The 23558-nt window shown below is 37.6% G+C and overlaps 1 protein-coding gene across 1 annotated transcript in view; it reads left to right on the top strand.

Moving 5' to 3' along the window:
• The window catches only part of HEATR1 (HEAT repeat containing 1), a 46007-nt gene that overhangs the window by 4646 nt on the left and 17803 nt on the right, over nucleotides 1-23558 (top strand). Inside the window, exons 5-25 of the mRNA XM_081123782.1 lie at nucleotides 289-390; nucleotides 1314-1454; nucleotides 2683-2894; nucleotides 3023-3156; nucleotides 5212-5314; nucleotides 6249-6359; nucleotides 6745-6862; nucleotides 7832-7939; nucleotides 10146-10241; nucleotides 10666-10754; nucleotides 11617-11828; nucleotides 12155-12276; nucleotides 12874-13065; nucleotides 14465-14648; nucleotides 14793-14929; nucleotides 15678-15870; nucleotides 19936-20105; nucleotides 20430-20588; nucleotides 21887-22129; nucleotides 22399-22530; nucleotides 23337-23440. Coding sequence (XP_080979908.1) covers nucleotides 289-390; nucleotides 1314-1454; nucleotides 2683-2894; nucleotides 3023-3156; nucleotides 5212-5314; nucleotides 6249-6359; nucleotides 6745-6862; nucleotides 7832-7939; nucleotides 10146-10241; nucleotides 10666-10754; nucleotides 11617-11828; nucleotides 12155-12276; nucleotides 12874-13065; nucleotides 14465-14648; nucleotides 14793-14929; nucleotides 15678-15870; nucleotides 19936-20105; nucleotides 20430-20588; nucleotides 21887-22129; nucleotides 22399-22530; nucleotides 23337-23440 — 3062 coding nt within the window. The remainder of the gene's footprint in view (nucleotides 1-288; nucleotides 391-1313; nucleotides 1455-2682; nucleotides 2895-3022; nucleotides 3157-5211; nucleotides 5315-6248; nucleotides 6360-6744; nucleotides 6863-7831; nucleotides 7940-10145; nucleotides 10242-10665; nucleotides 10755-11616; nucleotides 11829-12154; nucleotides 12277-12873; nucleotides 13066-14464; nucleotides 14649-14792; nucleotides 14930-15677; nucleotides 15871-19935; nucleotides 20106-20429; nucleotides 20589-21886; nucleotides 22130-22398; nucleotides 22531-23336; nucleotides 23441-23558) is intronic.

Below are 23558 nucleotides of genomic sequence, written 5' to 3'. Positions count from 1 at the left end.
ATGTTCAATAAGAGAAGATCAACTTTTGATAAAGCTTCTATTCAAACTACTCAGCATGCCCTGGCCAGTGTGGCTAACTGGTTAGAGCCTTGGCTTGCACACTGAAGGGTCATGGGTTCGACCTGATCAAGGGCACATGCCTGGGTTTCAGGTATGGGAGGCAGCTAATTGATGTGTCTCTGCCATGTCAGTGTTTCTCTCCCTTTTCTCTAAAATCAATAGTAATGTATCTTCAGGTGAGGGTTAAAGGTAACAACCAGTCACTGACTGTCCCTCTGTCTCTGACAGCAATCGGGCGTACCCTTAGCTAAGGGAACTTTGGTTACCCACTGCTACAAAGATCTTGGATTCATGGATTTCATTTGTAGTCTGGTAACAAAGTCTGTGAAGGTGAGTAGTGTATTTCATGAATGTATAATTCTATTAAAAGATTGCTTGCTCTGAGTGGAGAAATCGTACTGAGGCCTTCCCCATTAACAGTGGTACTTGGAGGAAGTTCCTTTTGTTAAATGGCTTGTTCAGGAAAGTGAGTAGTGGGGTCAGTCTTTCATCATTAAAGATATTTTTCTACAAAAATGAATTATTCCTTGCCAAATTCTGTCGGGTGTTCCAAGAAAATGTATATACACTTTGAATGATTATAAAGTCAGTGTTTATTAACATATAGTTCATTTTCAAAATTTAAAAGGATCTGCAGAAATGAATAATTGTTTTGTGAATGCCTGTTTTGAAACTGCTGACTGTTCTGGTCCAGGCGCTGCTGATAACTCAAAGCAATGAAATTGCAAACATAAAGAATCATTTTGTTTGACTGTTGCTGGTTTTGTACTGTGAACTTTATCTTTTATATATCCCCATAAAAAAGTCTAGTGGATAAATTTTTTTTGTTTAAAGCTTAGTCTGGCTTCAACTGGAATGAATGTCTACATACTTTGAAAAATTATAAAGGCAGTGTTTGTACTTCAACTGCGTTTTCAAACTTCCAGCAGCATTTTAGAATGAATTTCCTTTGTTCAAAGCTTAGTCTGGCTGAAAAGAAACATCAGTTGAGCTATCAGCTGTTAAAGTGTGTATACATGTTTTTGGGACACCCTGTATTTATGATTGTTGAAACAGTTTAAAGAGACAACCTAAAAATGTCAGGAAGTTTGTTCAGTCAGCCTTGTCGTGTTCAATTGAACCATTGAATTTGTGTATTTAGTGTTGTGTAAAAATTTAAATATCAGCCTGAGGTAATTGAGAGCTGTAAATATTTTTATACTTTTATTAATTGGCCTTTCACTCCTTAAATGTGTTTTGTGTTTTTGTTCCAGGCTTTTGCTGAGTATCCTGGGAGTTCAGCGCAGTTAAGGGTTCTGTTAACTTTTTATGCCTCTACCATCGTGTCTGCTTTGGTGGCTGCCGAGGACATATCGGACAATGTAGTTGCTAAGCTATTTCCTTATGTCCAAAAGGTTGGCCCTGCTCAAGTGTATAATAGATTATTTTGTACTTGAAGGAATATTATTGCTTTTAAAGTTTTAACTTAGACGTAAATGTTCTGAAATTGACAATTTCAGATGGTTGACGAGATTTAATTTTTAGGTAAAAAATATGACTTGTTTTTGTCTTATAAACTTACCAGAGTAGTATCGTCAAAAAAAAAATTTTTTTTACGTATATTTTTATTGATTTCAGAGAGAGAGAGACAACAATGATGCGAGATAAACGTTGATCAGTTGCCTCCTGCACGCCCCCTACTGGGGATTTTGCCTGTACCCTGGTCATGTGCCCTGACTCGGAATCAAATCTTGACCACCTGGTCTATGGGTTAATGCTCAAACCCCCGAGCCAGAGGAAGATCTTAATTAGGGCTTCTTAAAGAATAAATGTTAGATATTTGGCCTTGTCCTGTCTCCCAGATATATATGTTTTCTCTTTTTTATTTTTTTCTTAGCGTAAACAGAAATTTATAGTCTCGCAATTCTGGAGGTTAAAAGTCTGAAATCAAGGTGTCGACAGGGTTTGTTCCTTCTGGAGCCTCTGAGGGAGAATTCAGGCATCTCTCCTAGCTTCCAGTGTTGCTGGCAACCCTTGGTGCTCCCTGCCTCATGGTAGCATAACTCCTGTTCTGCCCACCTTCACATGGTGGTCTTCTCTCCCAGGTCTCTTTTCTTAGTAGTCATGTTACCTCACTGGAAAGACTGGATTAGAGAATCTTTAAAGCACAGGCTCTCGTCATTCTTTTTGCACTGACCCGCTTCTTAGCATTTCTTCTTCCCAGTTGCCTTGGTGCCTGCCACCTTCCCAGATCCCCACGGAGGTACTGCTTTCATTTCCCACCAGTGTCCCACGATCATTGTCTTCACTCAGATACTCTTTGTTTCTGATTGAAGTTTCCCTTACATGGGTGGGAGTTTGCATATAAAAAAAGAGCTCCCTGGCTCCTGTTAGGATGTGTGGTGTGTGTTTGAGTGGGGAGACCCTCTGGGATCCCTCCTCTCGTCCAAGAGACATGTCTCTTCTTTATGTCCACCCAGGAAAGGGAGTCAGCATCTTAGTGCTTCACTTCTGAGGAGTGTGCATTAGGTAGTATTAATCTCTAGTTTATGGCATGTGTAATTTGTCAAGGTAAAGTAATATTTTATGTAGAATAAAATAATATAGTTTGTTATTTTCCCTTGTATTTTAAAAAATGTTTAGGGATTGAAATCATCTTTACCAGATTACAGAGCTGCAACATATATGATAATATGTCAGATTTCTGTGAAAGTGACAATGGAAGATACCTTCGTCAATTCATTGGCGTCACAGATTATCAAAACATTGACTAAAACTCCCTCTTTGATCAAGGATGGACTGAGTTGCTTGATAGTGCTCCTGCAGAGACAGAAGCCAGAGAGCCTTGGGAAAAAGTACGTACAATTGAATTGAGAAATGATATTAGAGGTGAATGAAATTATTTTGAATAATTTTTTTAAAGATAAATTGCCATTCATTGTATAACATTGTGTAATAACTTTATGTACTTGTTTCTTCAAAGGCCATTTCCTCACTTGTGTAATGTTCCTGATCTTATTACAATACTGCACGGGATTTCTGAGACATACGACGTCAGTCCTCTTCTGCGTTACATGCTCCCCCATCTGGTCGTCTCTATCATTAATCATGTTACAGGTACCTGGTATTACATTTTACATCCAAAAACTTGGTTTCTAATATTTGATTCTTAAAATAGGAGCCATTCCCATGCTCATATCTTTAAGATACTTAAAAGTTTTTGCTAACCAATTGTTTTTGTGTAATTTGTCTATTTTTCTTAAGTGAGATACCTTTGGAGTGGAGAGCAGGTTGGTTGGAGAAAATAGAATCTTTGATATGCTCAGAATTCTTTTTTTTTTTTAAATGTACGTTATTACACAGTTTCTACAGGAAAGGCTATGAAATTACTTTAAAACAATAAAAATATGTTGCTGAGTAAAACTTTCCCTTCTCATTTAGATAGTTGATGAATTTTAGTGATTTCATTCACAATAAATATCCAGTTGCTCACTATAGAGTTTTTCTCCCTTGAATCATTGAAAATATAAGACCAAGAAAATCTCATGCATAAAAATCCAAAATTAATTAGAAAGTGATGGCTTGTATTACATGGTTTTTATTCTTCAATAAATACAGAAAGATAAGGGAGAAATACTTGGTCCATATTTTTTAATTTTTTAAAATACGTTTTCATGAGAGAGAGAGAGAAACATCAGTGATGAGTCGTTGATCAGCTGCCTCCTGCATGCCTCGTAGTAGGGATTGAGCCACAACCCAGGGATGTGCCCTGACAGGGAATAGAACCATGACCTTCTGGTTTATAAGGCGATGCTCAACCACTGAGCCACACCAGCTGGGCTTTGGTCCTATTGCTACTTGGACTAAGAAAGACGTACTAAGAAAGACATCTCCAAATACATGTTAGTCTATTAGAAAATAAGGTTTGCTTAACCTAATCTTTGTTTAAATATGTTTCAGAAACATAACTAAGCATAAATGAATGGGTATTTTTCCTATTCTGATGGTGATCAGAAATGTGATCCCAATCTTTGAAGGTAGGGCCAAATTCTGGTTCATACATTATTTTACTGAATCTGAAATAGGTGACAACTTTTGGTTCAGTAAGGAGGTATTGGGACAAATGTTTAGCCTATTTTCAGAGATACAGTCGTCCTCCCTTTGGCTTTCCACAGTTTCATTTACTTGTGGTCAACTATGATCCGAAAATATTAAATGGAAAATTCCAGAAATAAATAAATTATTAGTTTTAAATTGTGTGTGGTTCTGAGTATCGTGATGAAGTCTTGCTCTGTCCCTCTCGGGACATGAGTTATCCCTTTCTCCATCGTTTCTGCAGGATAAATGCTAATTCACCTGTTAGTCACTTAGTCACTTCTTCATTATCAGATCAGCTGTCTCAGTGCTAGTGTTCAAGTCACTCTTATTTCACTTAATAATGGCAATGCTGAGAAGTCAGATCTGCCAGAGAAGCCGAAAAGCACTTTAAATGAAAAGGTGAAAGTTTTTTACTTAATAAGGCATTTTATCATCTCACATCATCACCAAAAGAAGAGTGAGTACAGTACAGTGAGATTATTTTGAGAGAAAGAGACCACATTTACATAACTTATTACTGTGTATTGTTATAACTTTTATTTATTAGTTTTTGTTGTTGATCTCTTTCTGTGCCTACCTTATAAGTTAAACTTTATCATAGGTATGTACGTATAGGAAAAACACTTTATATATAGTGTTCAGGCACCGTCCAAGGTTTCAGGCATGCACTGGTGTCTTCAGCCATAATCCCCATGGATAAAGGGGGATGACTGTAGTTTAACGAGACCTAGGTTCAGGTCCCAGCTTCAACTATTTGTAACTGACCTGGGGAAGACTAGTGTTTGGACTTCTCTGTCATCAATGAGGTAGTTGTAGTCACACTTGTTTTTAAGAATTCAGGGAATTTCAGGTAAAGGATAAATGAGGGTAATATAAGTAAAAATGCTTTGAAATATATAAATGACCAAATAGGTGAAATACACTTTTGAAAATAGGTTAAAAAACCCAAAAGCAGGTTTTAGTGTCTTGTTCTAAAGTTATTCCAGCAGGAAAGTTTCTGCTGTGAGTGAATTTAGTAGTGTAAGCGTGCCGAAATTCTTTCCCCAATCCATTTTATTTGTCGTATGTCCTAAGGAGAGGAAGCTGAAGGAGTGGATGGTCAGATCTACAGGAAACACTTGGAAGCTGTTCTTACCCGTATATCACTGAAGAACAACTTAGACCATTTTTTGGCTAGGTAAGCAGTTATTTTTAACAGGCTTCTGATTTGTATTTTTGTGGCTTAGTGTACTGTTCAGGATTGATTAGCAGTTTTCCAGTATCCCTTTGTAATGTATTTCTTGTGTTGTCCATATCAACTTATTAATTATAAGTACTTAGTCCAGTAATAGTAACAACATAAAAAGTAATTTCTTTTGCTTTAGTGCTTACACATGATCATGGAAAGTTAATAGTTAAGCTAAATTTGGGTTATAGCTACGTGTAAATGGTGGCTGTTTAGTTTCCTAATAATAAATGGACCAAAGTGCCTGAAACAAAACATTACAGTTGGTATTCAGTAAATATCAGCTAGAAGCTTCATACTTAGGGCTGGCATAAAGTGAAGGTTATTTCTTTTCTGTAAAAATAGTTCAGTCTCCCATTTTATTTACTTGCTTAAAGGGCAGCTGGATACAATGCAAAGAACATAGGCATTGCAGTCAGACATGGACTTGACCCCTGCCTCTGTCATTTCCAGGAGAGTAGAGTAGGAAGTTCTGAAGGCCAGGCTGCCTGCATCTGGGTTTGCCATGTGCGACATCAGGCGGGTGCCCATTTGCTGGTGTGTCGTCATTTGTGCTGCTTGCTCCGAGGGTTGGCTTGAGAATTAAGGGAGTATACACGTGAAGTAGTTGAGAGCTTGGGCTCTACAATCAGACTGGAGCTAAAAACCCCACTCATCTTTGTATGGCACAGTAGGTTTCACCAGTGCAACAGCTGTTTCTGGTCTCATTTGACCTCAGATTATAATATTTCTTAGCCCCAGTGTTTGTTGTATCTGTAAAATAAGTATAATTTTCTACCTAGTAGGGTATGAGGGTTAGAGATAATATTTCTAAACTACCCAGAACGTGATAGGTACTCAGCAAACAATAACTTTCATGTCTGCTAATATTGGTTTTGTTTTGCAGCCTTCTTTTTGAAGAGTATATTTCATATAGCTCACAGGAAGAAATTGATCCTGATAAAGTATCTTTGCTTAATGAACAGTTTCTTCCACTTATCAGACTTTTGGAAAGCAAGTAAGTTACATGAGTTTGTGCCTCTTGTTTTGTTAATCTGTACCTCTTGTTTCAATTTAATACAGTAAATGAATTGTAAAGAGATTGTCCTTTTTTCCCTCTTCAAGAGAGGTACAGGTACAGGATTTAAATATATTTGAAATATTAGAGGAGGTTGTGTGGGGACTGTGGAGAGCATAATTTTTTTATAGAGAGACTCTTTTGTTGTAAGTCATAGTAACAAACTTGATTAATATCACTTGGTTTTACATATTCCATCTGTTAAAATTTTAGTCTTAATCTTGGTAACTTTTAAAACTTTATGTCTTTTGTGTATGTAGGGTGCGTGTGGCTAATAACTTTGTATAATTTTTTATATGAATTAACTCTTTTAATTTCTTCCCAGATATCCCAGAACATTAGATGTTGTCTTAGAGGAACACCTAAAGCAAATTACAGACCTGAAAAAACAAGAGCTTTTTCACCAGTTTATCTCTCTCTCTACAAGTGGAGGAAAGTATCAGGTAAGTTTTTTTCAGAGGAGTTAAGACAACTTAGGGTATATTTGTGTGGGTCCTTGAAGAACTCCAGAAGGAAATATGCTACTTTATTTCTGTCTTTGAAGTGTTTTATGGAGAGGTGGTTTTACACAGTTTTGTCTGGTTATCTGAGGTAAGGCTGTGAGGCAGGGATTGAATACCTGGAGAAAGGTACAGGACTTTAACTGAATATGGTACTTACCTCAGGAAACGTATTGTTTGGAGACTGTATATATGATGTGCATTAGCATTCTTCAGAAGGTGGCCTCACTGAGGCTTGTAGTGTCCTTCCCTTTCTCCTCTGCACTTCCCAGTGTGGCGCAGCCAACCGTTGGTGGCTCAGCCATTGGTCAGAATAAAGGAGGTGGATTTTTATTTTGTGATCATGTTAGAACTTCAGTAATTTTCTTGTGATTCACCCTAAATCTTTATACTAGAAATTAAACATTTAAGCAGTTCTTACAATTAGCCTTGAAAGTAAATGTTATCGGGACAAACGTGATTGTTAGTTTTCCTCTTTCATAATTAGACTTGCGTCTTTAATGGTTTTTCATTTCCAGATCTTAGTTTGGTATACAGATTTCCTTAGTCTGTTTACATAAGCCAAGTAGGCTGTTACTATTTTGAGTGTCACTTGTATCATTTAGAGGAATTGCATTTGCCTTTGGAATCATATATATAAAGTAAGTAAAGTTACTTTACAGAATTACTAAATTAAACCTATATACAGACACAAGTATACAGGAAATCTCAGCATTAACAATACGCATTTTTTCATCTGTCATAACTCATACCATATTCTGGAGATAAAGATTTTGCCTTCCTTTTTGGTTTGTGAAATTAGTAACGGAATGTGTAGGGCAGTTTGGGGTGGTTTTCTCTGGTTTTTATTCTTGATCATATGCTGCTCAGATTTAGTGGTGAAATCATTTGGTAATTTGATGAATCCTACAGTTTTTAGCAGATTCTGATACCTCCTTGATGCTCAGTCTGAATCATCCACTTGCCCCTGTGAGACTTTTGGCCGTTAATCACCTGAAAAATATCCTGGAAACATCAAAGGTTTGTGTCAAACAGCTTTCATTTGTGATGTTTTTATCCTTTTGGTGAACAGTATAATTCTAGAATAAGAATTTGAAGTCACCACCCAGAATCATATTGTGTAATTATAGAGATAAGCTGAGTAAAGCAGATGAGAGTTCATGGGACAGAGACTTAGGACCAGACATGCTCTAGCCACCATTGTGACTGGATATACCCTAATAACAACTGTTTGCTTGTTTCCACATTGCAGGTTATTAAGTTAGCTGTAGTTCAGTGTTTTTCAAACAGAAATTTATAGATCAGTTTGCAGAGGTTCTCAAATTATCAGAAACTTTTTAGTTTGAATTTTGATTTTGATTGTCTTACTTTTGGAGCAGTGTTCCACGTCAGTACCTGCAGTCGTATTTGTGTTTAAAATTCTGGTGGCTCTAAATAGTAAACACAGAGACTGACTTACATTGTAAATTCTGCCTTTATAACAACATGATATTTTACAAAGACTTTGCAATAATTCAAATAGAGTGTGGTTTTCCTAACTTTAGTTATTTAAGCAGTGTCTTCACAGTTTTTGCTGTGTTAGCTTACCACTGATACGATTTACTTAAAATTTTTCTTTAGCTTCTTAATTTTTTTTACATAGTCTTCAAATCATGGGTTTGAAGTGTCAGTTGTGTATACATTTTAACATAGTTACTATGACTAAAATAGAATGTTCATCTGTATAATATTTAAAGTTGTTTCATGTATTACTTTTTTGCATATTTGAAAAATATCTGGAATAGAGAAGAGCTATAGCAGTGTATACTTTTCCCGTAGCGCATGGTAGCATAAGCATGCTGAATTCTAGAACTGGTGTCATGCACTTAGGACCAATTCACATTACAAGTAGAATTTAATTTCAGCTCATCAGAATTACCACATTACATTCAGCTCAATCTGAATTCTGTAGTTTTTTAAATATTTGACTTGTAAATTTTTTGTTTTATATTTTAACATATTTTTTTATATATTAAAGGAGTTATACTTAAGTTTATTGGTATATAAATAATAAAAGCATCATTAGGATCTGTGAGAATGTTTCTGTAAAAATGGTTGACCTGTGTATACTCAAGTTTGAAATTTATGTGATTTCCAATCTGGCATAAATTATGTTTCTTTCACAAGCTGCTGATCAGTTTGTCCTATGATTTGTTGGATAATTACACTCATTGAATACTGGTCTTTGTTGTAATAGGAAGATTCCTCCTTTCACCCCTTCCTCCCCCGTCCACCTCTGGGGTTGGTTTTTTGGTGAAGGGCACTGTGTACATTCAGCCTACAGGCCGCAGTGTTGTAGGTTCTCTTTTGGAATTTCAGGCTGGGACATTTGGCTACTTGTTTGCTCTTGAGAAAATTTTGGTGGCATTTGATACATGAAACTTTGACTTCAGCTTTGTGAATTCTAGAGGTTTTTAATTTTATCTCCTAACAGAGTGACCTATTTTTCTTATTTTTTTTTGTAGGATTATTTAGTTGCTTTTCTATCACCTACAGGTAGGGATTTATTCAGGTTGATTAGCAGTCTTATTTTTCTGTTACTGTGAATGATTATGTGCTTTATTTTCTTTTGTTATTGAAAAAATAGGGCCTCTCTTTTTTTTAAATTTTTGACAGACTGGTTTTTCAGTGCATGTCCTTGTCCTTGTAAAAGCCTCAATGATAATGATAGTATGTTTAATAGTACTTACTGTGGGTAAGGCGCTCTTCTGAGCACTGACATGCATTATTTAATCCTATAACACCCTTTGAGGCAGGTATTGTTATTAGTTCTGTTTTATAGATGAGAATAGTGAGGCCTAGAAAGGGTAAGTAACTTACCTGAGGACACACAGGTAGTAAGTGGTAGAGCCGGGATTGAAACCCAGGCATACTTGTTCTTTAGTCTGTGCATTCTCAGTATCTGGGCACACTCATTTTAACATGATCAACTCCTTAATACAAAATTATATTTAGATTTCACATATTGTATTCCATGGAAATTTGAAAAGGTTTGTACCAAACAATTATTCATCTAAAAAGGCCCTTTAGAGGTTATCCAGATCAATGCAAGTGTGCTTAGAGCATTTGAATTTGCATTCAGGGCAGAGCCTGTGTTCCTTGACTGGTGTTCTGGAGTGCTTTTCACAAAACCAAGCTTACAAGGTTTTAGCAACAACTAAATTAATTTTTTTTTCCTCTTGCTCAGGAGAGTATGGATGAGTCTTTCATCAAAGCAGCTATTTTAACCCGATTAGGCGATGATAGTCTAGACGTTGTTTTGTCAGCTGTAAATGCTTTTGAGGTGAGTGAGTTTGTTGTTCATTGAAATGCACATTTTTTGGTAAATGTTTCTTGCCCTTCTCATGTGATTCTCTGTTCTAGGCAGGAATATATTTGAAAATTACTCTTGCATTGTAAATTAGTTCTCTTGAGAGCACAGACGTAAGCCTGGTTGGGCAAAGCTGATGGGAGTAATGAGGTTGCACAGTTTTATGCATGTGGAATTTCTTTGAAAAGGGGAAGTACTTTGTGGATCTTACCTTGGGTCATGGGAAATTGGCTCATGAATGCCACTTTTGAGAAATTGCTCTCACAAAATTCCTGAATTATGCCAGGATTCCTGGGAGATAAATTCATTGTAATTCATTGTTTTTTAAAGTTCATTTAATAAGCACCATATATATTTGAAGCAAGTAAAAATTTACTCAGGATACTTCTTTCTCTAGGTTTTCAAGAGACACTTTACTCCAGAAGTGACGGTTTCAAATCTTCTGAATCTCTTTCAAAGAGCAGAACTTTCAAAAAATAGAGCATGGTATGTATTCATTTCTCCTCATACTATTTTGAATTTGTGAAATTATATTAAATTTCTTTTGCTTTTCATATTTTTTGCAACTTATAATTAAGCTATATGATACTTTGATCATAGTAATAAAATGGATCTTAATGCAATGCTCTTGCATTATAAAAAATCCATTTGGATTTGTGTGGGTTCATAATACTATTCTGTTTGAAATTTTTCTTAATAAAGTGGAAAAAGGAGTGTATATAATGTATAATGTACTGAAATCTGGAAAGTAGGATGGGAAGGAGCTTTCATTTTCTATTTTATATAAACCTATATGTTTGGGTTTGTTTTTTTGTTTTTTTTACAAGGATTATATATTACTTTATAATTTAAAAATATATTAAGTAAAATAAGCTAAGAGGCACATGATACCTCTATAGTAAGTATTTGATGAGCTCTGGTTATTTCATTTTTGGCACCTAAGCTTTTTGCATGGAAAAGTGACTAAGCTTAGAGGAAGAGAGCATGTCTTACAGTTTTTTGTATCTATCATGTTTAATTCTTAGCATATAGTATGTGTTCAGATAATTTTCGAACTTATGAGTAAATCTTATTTCTAGTGGAGTTAAGTAGTGTGATACGTTTTATGTTACAGGTAACCTAATGTGATTGTTATCAAAAAAAAAAGATTTGACCGAGTGAGCAGTTTAAAATTAGTCCCAAATAATTCCTTTATTAGCATGGATTTTAAGTGATCATCTGGTGTCTCTGAATAAGGTGTTTGATGAGGAGACCAGGGTGTCACTTGAGCTGGAACAATGTAATGATTTTTTGATGAATTGACGTCTCTAATGTGTCTCTGAACCAAATGTGCTTTTATATGTTTTAGGTATGAGGTACTTGAGGTGGCAGCAGATATGTTAATTAAAGAAGAGATGCTGAGTGGAAATGACGAGTTGGCAAATCAGGTGGTGGTACATCTGCTTCCCTTCATGGTCATTGACAGTGATGATCTAGGGTCTGCCGAGATGAAACTCGCTGTTTATTTATCCAAATCAGGAATTTGCTCTCTGCATCCTATGCTAAGAGGCTGGAAAGAAGGTGAGAAATTCACTTGCTTTTTAGAAAAAATGAACAGGTAACACTTTAAAAAGAAGGTAAGTATGATTAAAAATTGGCTATACCTGTTTGAAGTCATGTTTATGGTATATGCCAGCAAGATTTAAAAACTTTTTCTTAAGATAAAAAATATACACTGAGAAAGAAACTAACCCACAGACAAATTTAGAATTGGGTAAAAGGAAAAATAAAAAGCAAACCTTTGTAGGAAAATTGTAAAGTTTCTGCTTGAATTCCTTATTCTACATGACTCTTTAGGTGAGTGTTGGTGGCATAAGAGACCTGTGTTTAATTTTTTTTTTTTACAGCTCTCGAAAATGTGATTAAAAGCACAAAGTCAGGCAAACTAATTGGTGTAGCAAATCAGAAGATGATTGAGTTGTTGGCTGGCAATATAAATTCAGGGGACCCGTCTTCAATGTTGAAGATGGTAGGTATACTGCTGGAGTCCAGCCCCCACATTTCCTTCTTGTAATCTTACTAGATTCTTGGTGTTCGCTTTACTAGATTCTTTTTTTAAAATTAACTTTTGCATTCTTGAGTACTTTGTTTTGCTTTAAACACGTATAGTGTTGTATCATATAGTCTGTGGATTATTGAAATCCTTAACATTTTATACAATTTATTTCATTGTGGTTTTACGTTGGACCAGTAAGAATAATGTGTACTTTTTCATCTCCTTTTTCCCCCTCTCATTTAAAATATTAAAGTTATATTTTTGTTAAAATAGCAAAATATGTAAAGGAGAAGAAAATTCCTTTTGCTGTAGTAAATACGCCTTTGCGAAGGTGTTGGGTTCGTGATTTAAAGACATCCAGTTGGCAAGTACAGTTATGTTCATTGTAATTTCCGAAATTACTTTTATAAGTACTTAGAAGTCAGTGCCTAATACTTTCTTAAGGCTTTGTATTTGTCATCTCACTTGAAATGTAAAACACATAATACCTAGAGGGGCCTGAGGCAGAGAAAATTGTTTGGCGCAAACCAACCGAGAGTTGCAGGTCATGGACCGTGTCTATTTCTCCAGGTGGAGCATTTAATCCACATTGGAGAGAAGGAACCCTTTAACCTGAGGCAGAAAGTGACTTTCCACGTGATCATGGCCGTGCTTGTCTCTTGCTGTTCATCTTTAAAAGGAACTCACTTTCCATTTGCGATAAGAGTCTTCAGTTTGTTGCAGAAAAAAATAAAGAAGCTTGAAAGTGTCATTACTGCCGTGGTAAGCAGTGCGCGGTCCCTGGAAGGTTGCATGATGAGTGAAGTGGAGGCGGCCTGCTCGTCAGGGCAGAGCTGACAGTCTGAGGCCGAGGTGCTGGGTGTTTGGGTCTGGAGTGAATGTGAAGCACCTTGGGAGCAGTGGAGAGTGAATCGGTGCTCTCTTTTGCAGAAAATTAATCGAATTATAGTATTTCAGGGTTGCACTGTTTTGTGTCTGTGTCATCTTTATAGGGCAATTGTGTCAGCTCTACCTGCCTTTAGTGATGGAGAGTTCACTAGATGTGTCAGTGCCTGAACAAAAGACTCCCTCATGCTCTTGTTTACTAAAAATAGGTCTTTTTGTATTATTTTAATAGTACATTAGATTTAGCTCTTACAAGCCCACTCTTGACAGTGTTACTAAGTTACTAGTTTATATCTTTGCCTAGTACCACATCTTGAGGTAATACTTATTTCCTTTAATACCTACCAGGTGTAATAGTATTTTGTTTTTGTTTATTCTCTAAACTTCAGAGGGCTCCTCATAGGATTTACTAAACAAATCACATCTTTTCTACATTTACATATACCCTTAGGATTTCAGAAGTTCTGGTCATCGCCATTGATAGCTAAGGTTATGTAAACTTTAAAGGAATAAATCTTCATATTTTAAAAAGTAGCCGAGACAGGCCCTTTTAACTTTTTCTTTTGTAAAAGTATGATAACCTGAACTGTGTTTGTTCTCAGTGTTAGAAGTGTGGACAAATTGAGTGCTTTATATATTCGGAGATACGTGTGGTTTTATATTTTTTTATATTTAATCACCTCTAAGAGTCATGAGCACCTTTTTGGCTGTGGCAGCACGTTGAGCCAAGAGCTCCCTAAAGAAAGTGTCTTTTAAGTCTGGCTTTGGACTGTTTTTCTTCTAAATTATTACTCTGTGCACAGGCTCGTTTGTCATTTCCCCACACCTTTTTTCATGCTTCCTTTTGGCATTGGCAGTATAATTTCTAAACACCTTAACTGTTTGCTACTTGTTTAGAATCATCTGCAGATGTGGAGAATCAGCTACAGTACCTTTAGATTAGCAGTAAAAATGTGCGATGAGAACAGTCCCTTTACCAATCTCTTGGAAACCCAACTCCTCCTCTTTCTGTTTAGAAATGCACCTTTTGATAAACACAGTTTATATGAATAATGTTTTTTAGGGATGGTATTTTAAGAAAACATAAAATGAATCCATGGTTAGCTCATTTCTGTCTCTTCTTTAAAAATCTGATTAGAGTTGTTCTCTCACCTAAATTCACATACAGACAGAATCTTGCTTATGATCAATCACATACATCATTGCAGTCCACCTATATAACCCATTTTCAGAACCTCTTTAAATCTCTGCTGTTTTTGTTTCCTTCCCATTTCAGGAAGTCCCCTTGGAATGGCATGCTGAGCTGGTGATAGACAGAGGGATGCCAGTGCAGCTGTGGGCACATTACATACAGCAGGTTAACTCTGCCCAGAGGGTTGCTGTGGAGGACTCGATGTTACTCCTGTTTTCGCTGAAAAAATTTATTCATGCACTAAAGGCTCCTAAATCTTTTCCTAAAGGTATGACAAGGTGTGAGTCTTTTGAGTGTGATAGATACCCTGGAAACCTGAATTCTTGGCTCCATGACCGTTCTTTGTGTTGAGTGAGAAGTTCCAGCAGAGTGTTCACATAAGTCATGCATCATCTCTCTCCTGTCCGCATAGATGGTGTGTGGTGGAACCCTGAGCGACTGGAAGAAGATGGCAGAGACTACCTGCGTTTGCTCGTTGGGCTCTTTGAGGTTATTCTCAGTGGTGTTGAAACCTCACACTTCAGGGTGCTAATGAAACTCTTCATAAAGGTACGAGCCTCCTATCCTTCGGGCACATTCTTCCCTTGCACGTATCGCAGATTATTTTAGTTACGACAGTTTGGGATGAAAGGAGACTTTTAAACAGTGAAGAGCATTTGATAGTAAACATAGGCACTGTAAAGCAGGGCTGTGATCATGACCCCAGGCAGGAGGTTTGACAGAGCCTAGCGTTGCCACAGGCCTCCTGATGTGTTTGGCCTCTTCACGTGTTTAGTCAGTATGCTTGGTGGGTTAATGCCATCGCCAGTGAGAAACAGATGTTCAGAGAGTTTTAGTATATGTAGTAATTCAGTCAGGAAACTTCATCATAGCACCAGTGACCTCCGCGCTGCCCTTAAAACACCATCCCAGGTCTGGCAGTCAGTTGTCTGTCCGTCCTTGTCTGACAGGCCTCAGCTGCATTTGCCACACTTCACCTTGTTCACTCATCTTGGAAGTTCTTTCTTAGTGAGGCTTCCCCCGCATCCGCCTCGTCTTGGTGTTCAGCTTATCGTCCTTGGTTTTTTGTTTGTTTGTTAAATGTGTTCAAGTGCAGAGTTACAGCTAATCTTCTGAATTCATTTGCATCCCAGTTTACAAAAATACCAAGTGTAGAAGATGTTCCAGTGATTAGACAAAGCAAAATACTGTAATAAAACATTTTCTGTAAGTGTACTAGAGAAAAGGATTTGGAACCAGCCTGTGTTATATTTAGTAAAAACTGAAGCTCACTGTTTTTGTTTTTGTTTTAATTTAGGTACATCTAGAAGATGTTTTTCAGTTATTCAAGTTCTTTTCAGTTTTATGGACCTATGGTTCTAGCCTTTCAAATCCACTGAGCTGCAGCGTGAAGACAGTGCTGCAGACGCAAGCCCTGTATGTGGGCTGTGCGATGCTGTCCTCGCAGAGGTCCCAGTGCAAAGCCCAGCTGGCATCCATGTCCTCCCCAGGTACTGTCTGGAGCATCGCTATGTTCTGTCGTGACTGGCTGTTAATTGCAAATTCGCTGTTCATAAAAAAGTTCTGTGAAAGCAAAGTGACTGATCATACACTTTTCCCAGAACAGTTTCTCAGTATTTGTCTTTTATTAACTTCTTGGAAGAGCACAGAATTATAATTGTAACCAAAATTTTATCAAATATGACGTAAAGTAGATGTATAATTTCAAGTTTTACTCAAAATAAAATCCTATGAATGTATTTCTCCACTACTTACTATAAAATTGCAGCCCTTGTTTTAGGTAGATTTACTTTTTTTTTTTAAATCCTCACCCAAGGATATTTTTTCCATTGATTTTTAGAGAGAGTGGAAAGGAGAGGGGGAGACACATTGATTGGTTGCCTCGCACATGCACCCGGACCAGGGCCGGGGATTGAACCTGCAACCCAGGTATGTTCCCTTAATCGGGAATTGAACCCAAGACCCTTCGGTGGGTGGGCTGACACTCTTACCATTGAGTAACACCGGCTAGGGCAAGGTAGATTTACTTTTAAGAAAGGTTTTTAAATTTTTTAATGAGAACTTTCTTTACATCTTTTAACTCTTAATTTTTTATTTATTTACAAGCATTGTTCTATATTAATAAATATAGAAGTTTGTCTTTTTAAAATGTCCACAGAGTGTTTCAGCTAATGGAGATAGCATAATTTATTTAAATGGTTATCTCCTGTTAAACTAGTTTTCAAAAAGATATAGAGAGAGAGGCTGTAATTCTTCCAATTTTCTATCAGGTCTGAAATGTTTACTATCCTTTAGGCATCAAAGGCAGTGGCCCCTGAGGAATATGTCTCTTTGTCTATCTGTAGCAGGACCAATGGACTTCACTTTGTCCATGGTATTCCTTCAAGACAGGCTCCTGCCTAGCCCTGCTGCCTTGTCATCTGTCACCGGCCCCTTCCTAAAGTACCTTTGCATTTATGCTGCCTGGACATGTCACAGTACTCCATTAAAAACAGGAGCAATACACCTTGTTCTATGTGGAAGCTCAGGAACTGTACCCTGGACTCCCAGAGGGCCTCAAGGAGAAGGCCCCTTAGTCATTGAACCCGACCACAGTGAGCATCTAGCAAACGTTTTCCGTGAGGGCTCTAGGAGGTGTTGCCTGGTGTTTGTCTTAATTTATTTAAAAAACGTTATGCTGTTCGAAAGGAAATTACTGCCTGTTATAATAATATAATACCATATTATGTGAATTAAGTTTTTCTCAGTGGTTTGGGAATCTAACTACCATTTATTACTTTCTGCAGATACGTATTCCAGCTCAATCTTGCATATAAGTCTTTGTTAAATGAATAGACCTTTAACATCATTTTTCAGATGGAGGGTGCCTTTGGTTTGCTTTGCCTGATTAATATAGTAAATTTATTTGCATGTTTAAAAGGAAAAAAGTATTTTTTCAATTTTATGTAAAATATGCTATTTTAAATCTAAAAAAATGAGAATGAAGTCACATTGATTTTTTAAAATGGGAGACGTTCCTAAAAGCTGATTACTTAAATAATATAGCTTTGACTTACCTTGAGTTCCTGTACCTTGTCTGAATATGGTAACCATAGTACTTATATAGAGTTAACCTTCGAACAATACGGGGTTAGGGGTGCCAACCCCCATCAGTCAAAAATCCACACACAGCTGTTTTTTTAAATGTTTTTATTGATTTCAGAGAGAGGAAGGGAGAGGGGGAGAGAGAGAGAAGCATCAGTGATGAGAGAGAGTCATTGATCGGCTGCCTCCTGCATGCCCCCTACTGGGGATCGAGCCCGCAACCCAGGTATATGCCCTGACCGGGAATCGAACCGCGATCTCCTGGGTCACAGGTCGATGCTCAACCGCTGAGCCACGCCAGCCGGGTCACATGTGTAACTTTCAACTCCCCAAAAACTTAACTGCTAATAACCTGCTTTTGACAGGTCTTACCAGTAAAGTTGATTAATATACATTTTATATGCTATATGTATTATGTACTGTATCCTTGCAATAAAGTAAGATAGAGAAAATGACATTATGAAAATTATAGGAAGAGAAAATTTACAGTATTGAAAAAGTCCATATATAAATAGACCCACACAATTCAAACCAGTTTTTGGGGTCTGAGGGATGATGTTGGAGTACTTTGAATTTATTTTTGAGTTTAGATTGTTCTGGAAGCTCTACTCTACTATACAGAGAATTTTTAGCAAATAAGTGTCTTGGCCTGAAGCTGCCCTTTGTGTAAGTTCAGCTTTCCAAGTGTTTGTTTCTGACTTTATTTTATAATTTAGTGTTATGGGGACCAGGAAGGATTTCCAGCTTCTCAGGAAAGTCTGAAAGTTTGTCGAGCTCTTCCTTAGCACCCAGAAGTGGAGAATGTAGAACAGACCATTCCTAGCAAATTAAAAACAAACGTTCTCCAGTACATAGTATGAAGTAAAGCTTAATAACTGATAAATACAAGGAAATTAGACATCTCTTTCTCCCAGAGACATCTTTTCAGGAGCCTCCCCATCCAGCTGATCTTGCAGATACATCTGTTATATCTTTGAAGCAGGTTTTCAATGCTGTTGAGCTAGTCAGGGCATAGAATGAAGGGAAGCTACTAAGTTCTTTGTCTAAATGCAGGGTATCGTTGAAAATTGACGGAACAATAGTCCAGGGTTTTAATCATAATGCAAAAATCCTAAATATTTGCAAATTGAGTTCAGTCTATTTTTTAAAAACGACCATTTGCCCAAATAGAGTTCACTTCAACAATACAAAATGGGCTCGAAATAACATAATTGGCTATATCAGTATTGAAGGAGAAAACTCATATCATGTTCCAAAGATCTGAAATCGCATTAGATAAAAATCGGTAATTATTCCTAATTAAGTGACAGCAAAATCCAAGTAACCTGATGAAAATACTTCTCGTATCAAAAGTTAACATTTTTGCCTGGCTGGAGTAGCTCAGTTGGTTGGAGCATTGTCCCATGCACCGAAAGGTTGCAGGTTCTTTTCCTGGTCAGGGCACATACTGGGGTGGCAGGCTCAGTCCCTGGTGGCGGCAGGTACCGAAGGCAACCGATCGATGTTTCTCTCTCGCACGGGTCTCTCTCCCTCCTCTCATCTCTCTAACCATGTCCTTGGGTGAGGATTAAAAAAAAGAAAAGCTGACATTTTCACTGCATAGCTGGAGAAGCAAAAGAATTCCTACTGAGTTGTTCACTGTTACTGAACAGAGTTCTGGAAGTACTTGTTGGCGGAAGTAGATGTTTCAGATAAAGCTGACACCTCAGATCTGTGGGCTTCTTGGGTGGATTGTTCAATTAGGACATCTGGCCAGCCCTTTGGAAATATTTGAAGTTTGACTCCAGTCTCATCCCTCAGACAAATATTTTTCGTAAACTAAAGATTTCACAGAAAAAACTTAGCTCTAATATTAGCAAACACCATGGAGTACATGAGATCTCAAAATATACAGATTGATACTTTTAAACTCAGAGTGGAGAGGGTCTTTCTACGCAACACACAAACTAGAAGAAAAATTTGACTAAAATTTCTGTATTGAAAAGTAAAGTCATAGTAACCATCAATTCAGGACAAAGTCTTTGTAAAGTGTGATGCACAAATGGGTAATTTCCTCCACACACTTGTGCAGGGGAGTGCATACAGGGGTGTGTACAATAGTTTTAATGCCGAAAGTCTAGAAACAACCTAAACTTTCTCCAGTGAGGCACTCATTTAAAAAGATGGAAACTCAGTGGAGACCTGTACAACTTAAAAAGAATTATTTTAGTTCATGGAAAACACTTCCAGAATGTTTTGAGGTGCAACAGCAGCTTCTGCAGAACAGTGCATCTATACTGTGCTCTCGTTTGCGTACTTTGAAAAACTTTACCAATGTATGTCTTAATAGTTTTCTAGAATAGTAAACAGTGAATGGTCTTCGGAGAGGGAGTTTGAGTTGGGAGTAAAACTTTTTGTCATGTACCCTTGGATACTATTTAAATTTTATACTTTCAGTTTTTAAATCATTAATTTTTTTCCTCTTGTTTCAGTGGTGGCGTCTCTACTCCTTAATCTGGGCAGCCCTGTAAAGGAAGTACGGAGGGCAGCTGTTCATTGCCTGCAGGCCCTCAGTGGAGTGGCATCCCAGTTCCACCTGGTGATAGAGCACGTGATTCCCAAGGCAGAGGAGATCACCTCAGATGCCACCTACATCATTCAGGTAATTCATCAGCACAGGAAGTTGCATGTGTGCACATGAGCAGTTTCCTCCGTTCTTGACTTTTGCTTTGTAAGGATTTTGATTTTTAGTCTCTGAATTTAGAAGCTGATATATCAGTATTTCCACATCTTTCTCCCCCGTTTTTGAAAGATAGCTGCTAGAAGACCAGTGTCTGGCTTTTGAGAATAAACTGACCAAAGGGTACCAATGTCCTTTCCTATTAAGGTTTCAAGAAGAAATGAAAAATGACCCACCATAATTAGGACATTTAACCTTTATAGTTCCTTAACTCTTTTTTATCCAATTTTCTTTTTGGTACCTTAGGATTTGGCTACTTTGTTTGATGAACTACAGAGAGAAAAGAAACTGAAATCTCATCAGAAGTTGTCTGAAACTTTGAAAAACCTGCTTTATTGTGTATCAAGTTGCCCATCTTACGTTGCAAAAGATCTGATGAAAGTGCTTCAGGGAGTCCACAGTGAGGTGAGTGCAGTGTCAGAGGACTGCATCCCCTGGTGTCACTGAGGGCCACTGTGACCACTCCTGTGCAGGCGGGGCCAAGCCATCACACAGGCACTCAGAGTGAAAATTTCCGTACTAATTTGGGAGGGGAAGCATCGCAGTGGAGAAAGAGAGATAGAAAACAAAAAGCAAATATTGGTGAGTTTCTTTCCATTTTAAAGTTGTGTTATCCCTGTCTAATCACTCACTTGATTGTAAATGGATTTTAAAATGACACAGGGAAAACATTGAAGATGTGCTGCGGAAACACTGCTGGGTTGCCTCTGTACTTCTGGTGAAAACCTCCCATGAGGTAATAAGTTTGGACATAAGACTGAGCATTCCAGAACCATTTCCTCACTTTTCAAATGTACACGGTTGTACTCTTTTCTGGGGGGTACCCCATGGCTTGCATTACGTTGTCAAGGAAACCTGTAGTACAAAAGAGAGAGGTTATGAGAGCCTTGTTGATGTGACAGAGTGCTGGTCGCAGAGGAAACTTTCCTTGTCCTGGTGTCCAAATGCTCGTGTGCATCACCAGTCTCTGACTGCACATGGAGATTTACTAAAATGGGTAGAAAGGGGTGAAAAGCATTTGATTGTATTTTCCTTGTGGGAACACACAGATGGCATTTATCAGTTCTGTGTCATCCCTGTTCTAGTTTAAACTAGGAATTGACAGTCTTATTCTGTAAAGGACAAAGTAGTAAATATTTTAAGCTCTTGCAGCTGCTCAGCTGTGCCCCCTATGGCAGGAGCAGTGGAGACAGCATGTAAACCAGTGGACCTGGCTGTGTGTCATTGAGCAAGATTTAAAAAACAGGTGGCCCCTATATCTGGCCCACAAGCCATATTTTGCTGGCACCTGGTTTAATTATTAAAGACTTTACATTCATCATTTGAATTAATATTAAGTATACCAAGTTGTAAACGTTTAGGGAAGTGTGCAGTTTTAAAGAAAGCTAAAATTTGTGTTTATAGTCCAGAACTTCAGTTTAGTATGTGTTTCCTGCTTTCAAAAAGTCTTGGGCCACTCACACATCTCTCCACTCATCTCTGAAGGGTTTAGGGCTTTTGTCCATTATAGACTAAACTATCAGAAGGGACCTGAGTGCTTAACTGGATTAATGGTCATCCCACATCCAGGAGGTCATTATTGGGGGGTTTTTCCTGCAGGCTAAGCTCCCAGTCTTCCTATGTGATATCTTTGGAGGTCTGTGTTAAAACAAAAACATATACCAGTGTAAAGACTATTTTCTAATAAATTTTCCAAACTTTAGATGGTGCTTTCTCAGCTATTGCCTATGGTCGAACAGCTATTAGAAAAGATCCAGAAGGAGCCCTCAGCGGTCCTGGAAGATGAGGCCACCGTTCTGCATCTCACTCTGGGAAAATACAATGAATATTCAGCTTCCCTTTTACATAAGGACCCAAAGAGTTTAGATCTATTTATAAAAGCCGTGCACACAACAGAGGAACTTTTCACAGGGATGCCAACCATTCAGATTACAGCCCTCGAAAAGGTCAGCGACTTTTTTCAGGAACTAAAGCACATTTGAGTTTTTAAAAATGTATAATGTTTTACTTGGAGAAGAGGGAGTGGGCTGGACATGTTTTAAAGGAGTATGATTTGTTTGACCCATTTTGCAGAACTGAATATACGTGGGTCATTAAAAATACTGCATTTTAACCAACAAAATTAGAAACAGTTTTACATTGTAAGAGAATGATACAAAGATTGTTCTTTGAATTCATGCTTGTTTGAGCTCTGGCCTGTTTTTGCCTCCTCTAGATTACAAAGCCATTTTTTGCTGCTGTATCAGATGAAAAGGTGCAGCAGAAGCTTTTGCACACATTGTTTGATCTATTGGTGAACTGTAAAAACACACACTGTGCTCAGACTGTTAGCAGTGTTTTCAAAGGGGTAAGTTGCAAACAGTTTATAATTTATTAAGGTTTGTTCTCTTCCAAGTAACACCTTGTGTAAGCATCCTCACTGTACAGTGCTCTTAGAAAATCAAATGTTACCATTGATAAGACCACAGAGCAATCAGTCAAGGAGAAGCGCTAAATCAGAATCGGAAGTCTTCACTGTTGTTTTTAGTGTGTGAAATGGTTATGGTTTTAACCAGGTGGGTGTGTGAGTTGGATTTTACTCATGTTAGTGGGGATCTGCCTATTTTGTGCATGGGATAGGAATGCTTGGTGGCCTGGTGTTTAGCTGATAACAGCTGATTCTGCCTCACTTCAGTAGTTGTCTAATGGTGCATTATAATGACATTGAGAACCTCTCATTGGTGTATGTGCACTGAAACCTACATCAGAATAGCCACCTAGTTGCTCTGTGTTGTGTTGGAAAACACATTCACAAAAGAACAAAAGCACAGTCAAGTCCCAGTGTCCAGGTCCAGCAGTTCTCAGACTTTAACATATAGGTACTTACATTTCTAAGATAAATGAGGTGAAACAAGGTGCAAAACAATGTATATCATATGCTTCTGTTTGTTTTGTTTTTTTAGTCTTTATACAGCTATCGGTATACAGGAAATTTTCAAAAGAATACATAAGTTGTCAGTGGTGTTTGCCTTTGGGGATTGGCCTGGGTTCCAGAGTCATAGGGAGACACAAAAGTGAACATAGAGATTTTCGTTGCATCTCTTTTAATCAGTGTTCACTGCTCTAATTTTATCCCATGAGTTATGTCATCAGTGTGTTTTCTTCATGTTTCAGATTTCGGTTAACGCTGAGCAAGTCAGAATAGAACTGGAGCCACCAGATAAAACTAAGTCCTTGGGCACAATTCAGCAAACAAGAAGGCAAAAAATGCAGCAGAAGTAAGCTGTGGATGCAGGGAGAGCATCTGCTCTCGGGCCTTGAATGTTAAGGAGTCATTGCGATTTTTTCATACCCGTCAATTTGGCATGATTGGGTGTATTTATTCTTAGCACTGAT

This window comes from Miniopterus schreibersii, assembly GCF_964146895.1.
Source record: "Miniopterus schreibersii genome assembly, chromosome: 21".
NCBI classification, from domain to species: domain Eukaryota; kingdom Metazoa; phylum Chordata; class Mammalia; order Chiroptera; family Miniopteridae; genus Miniopterus; species Miniopterus schreibersii.
Note: the sequence above shows the minus strand (reverse complement) of the source record. Positions and strands in the feature narration are given on the sequence as shown.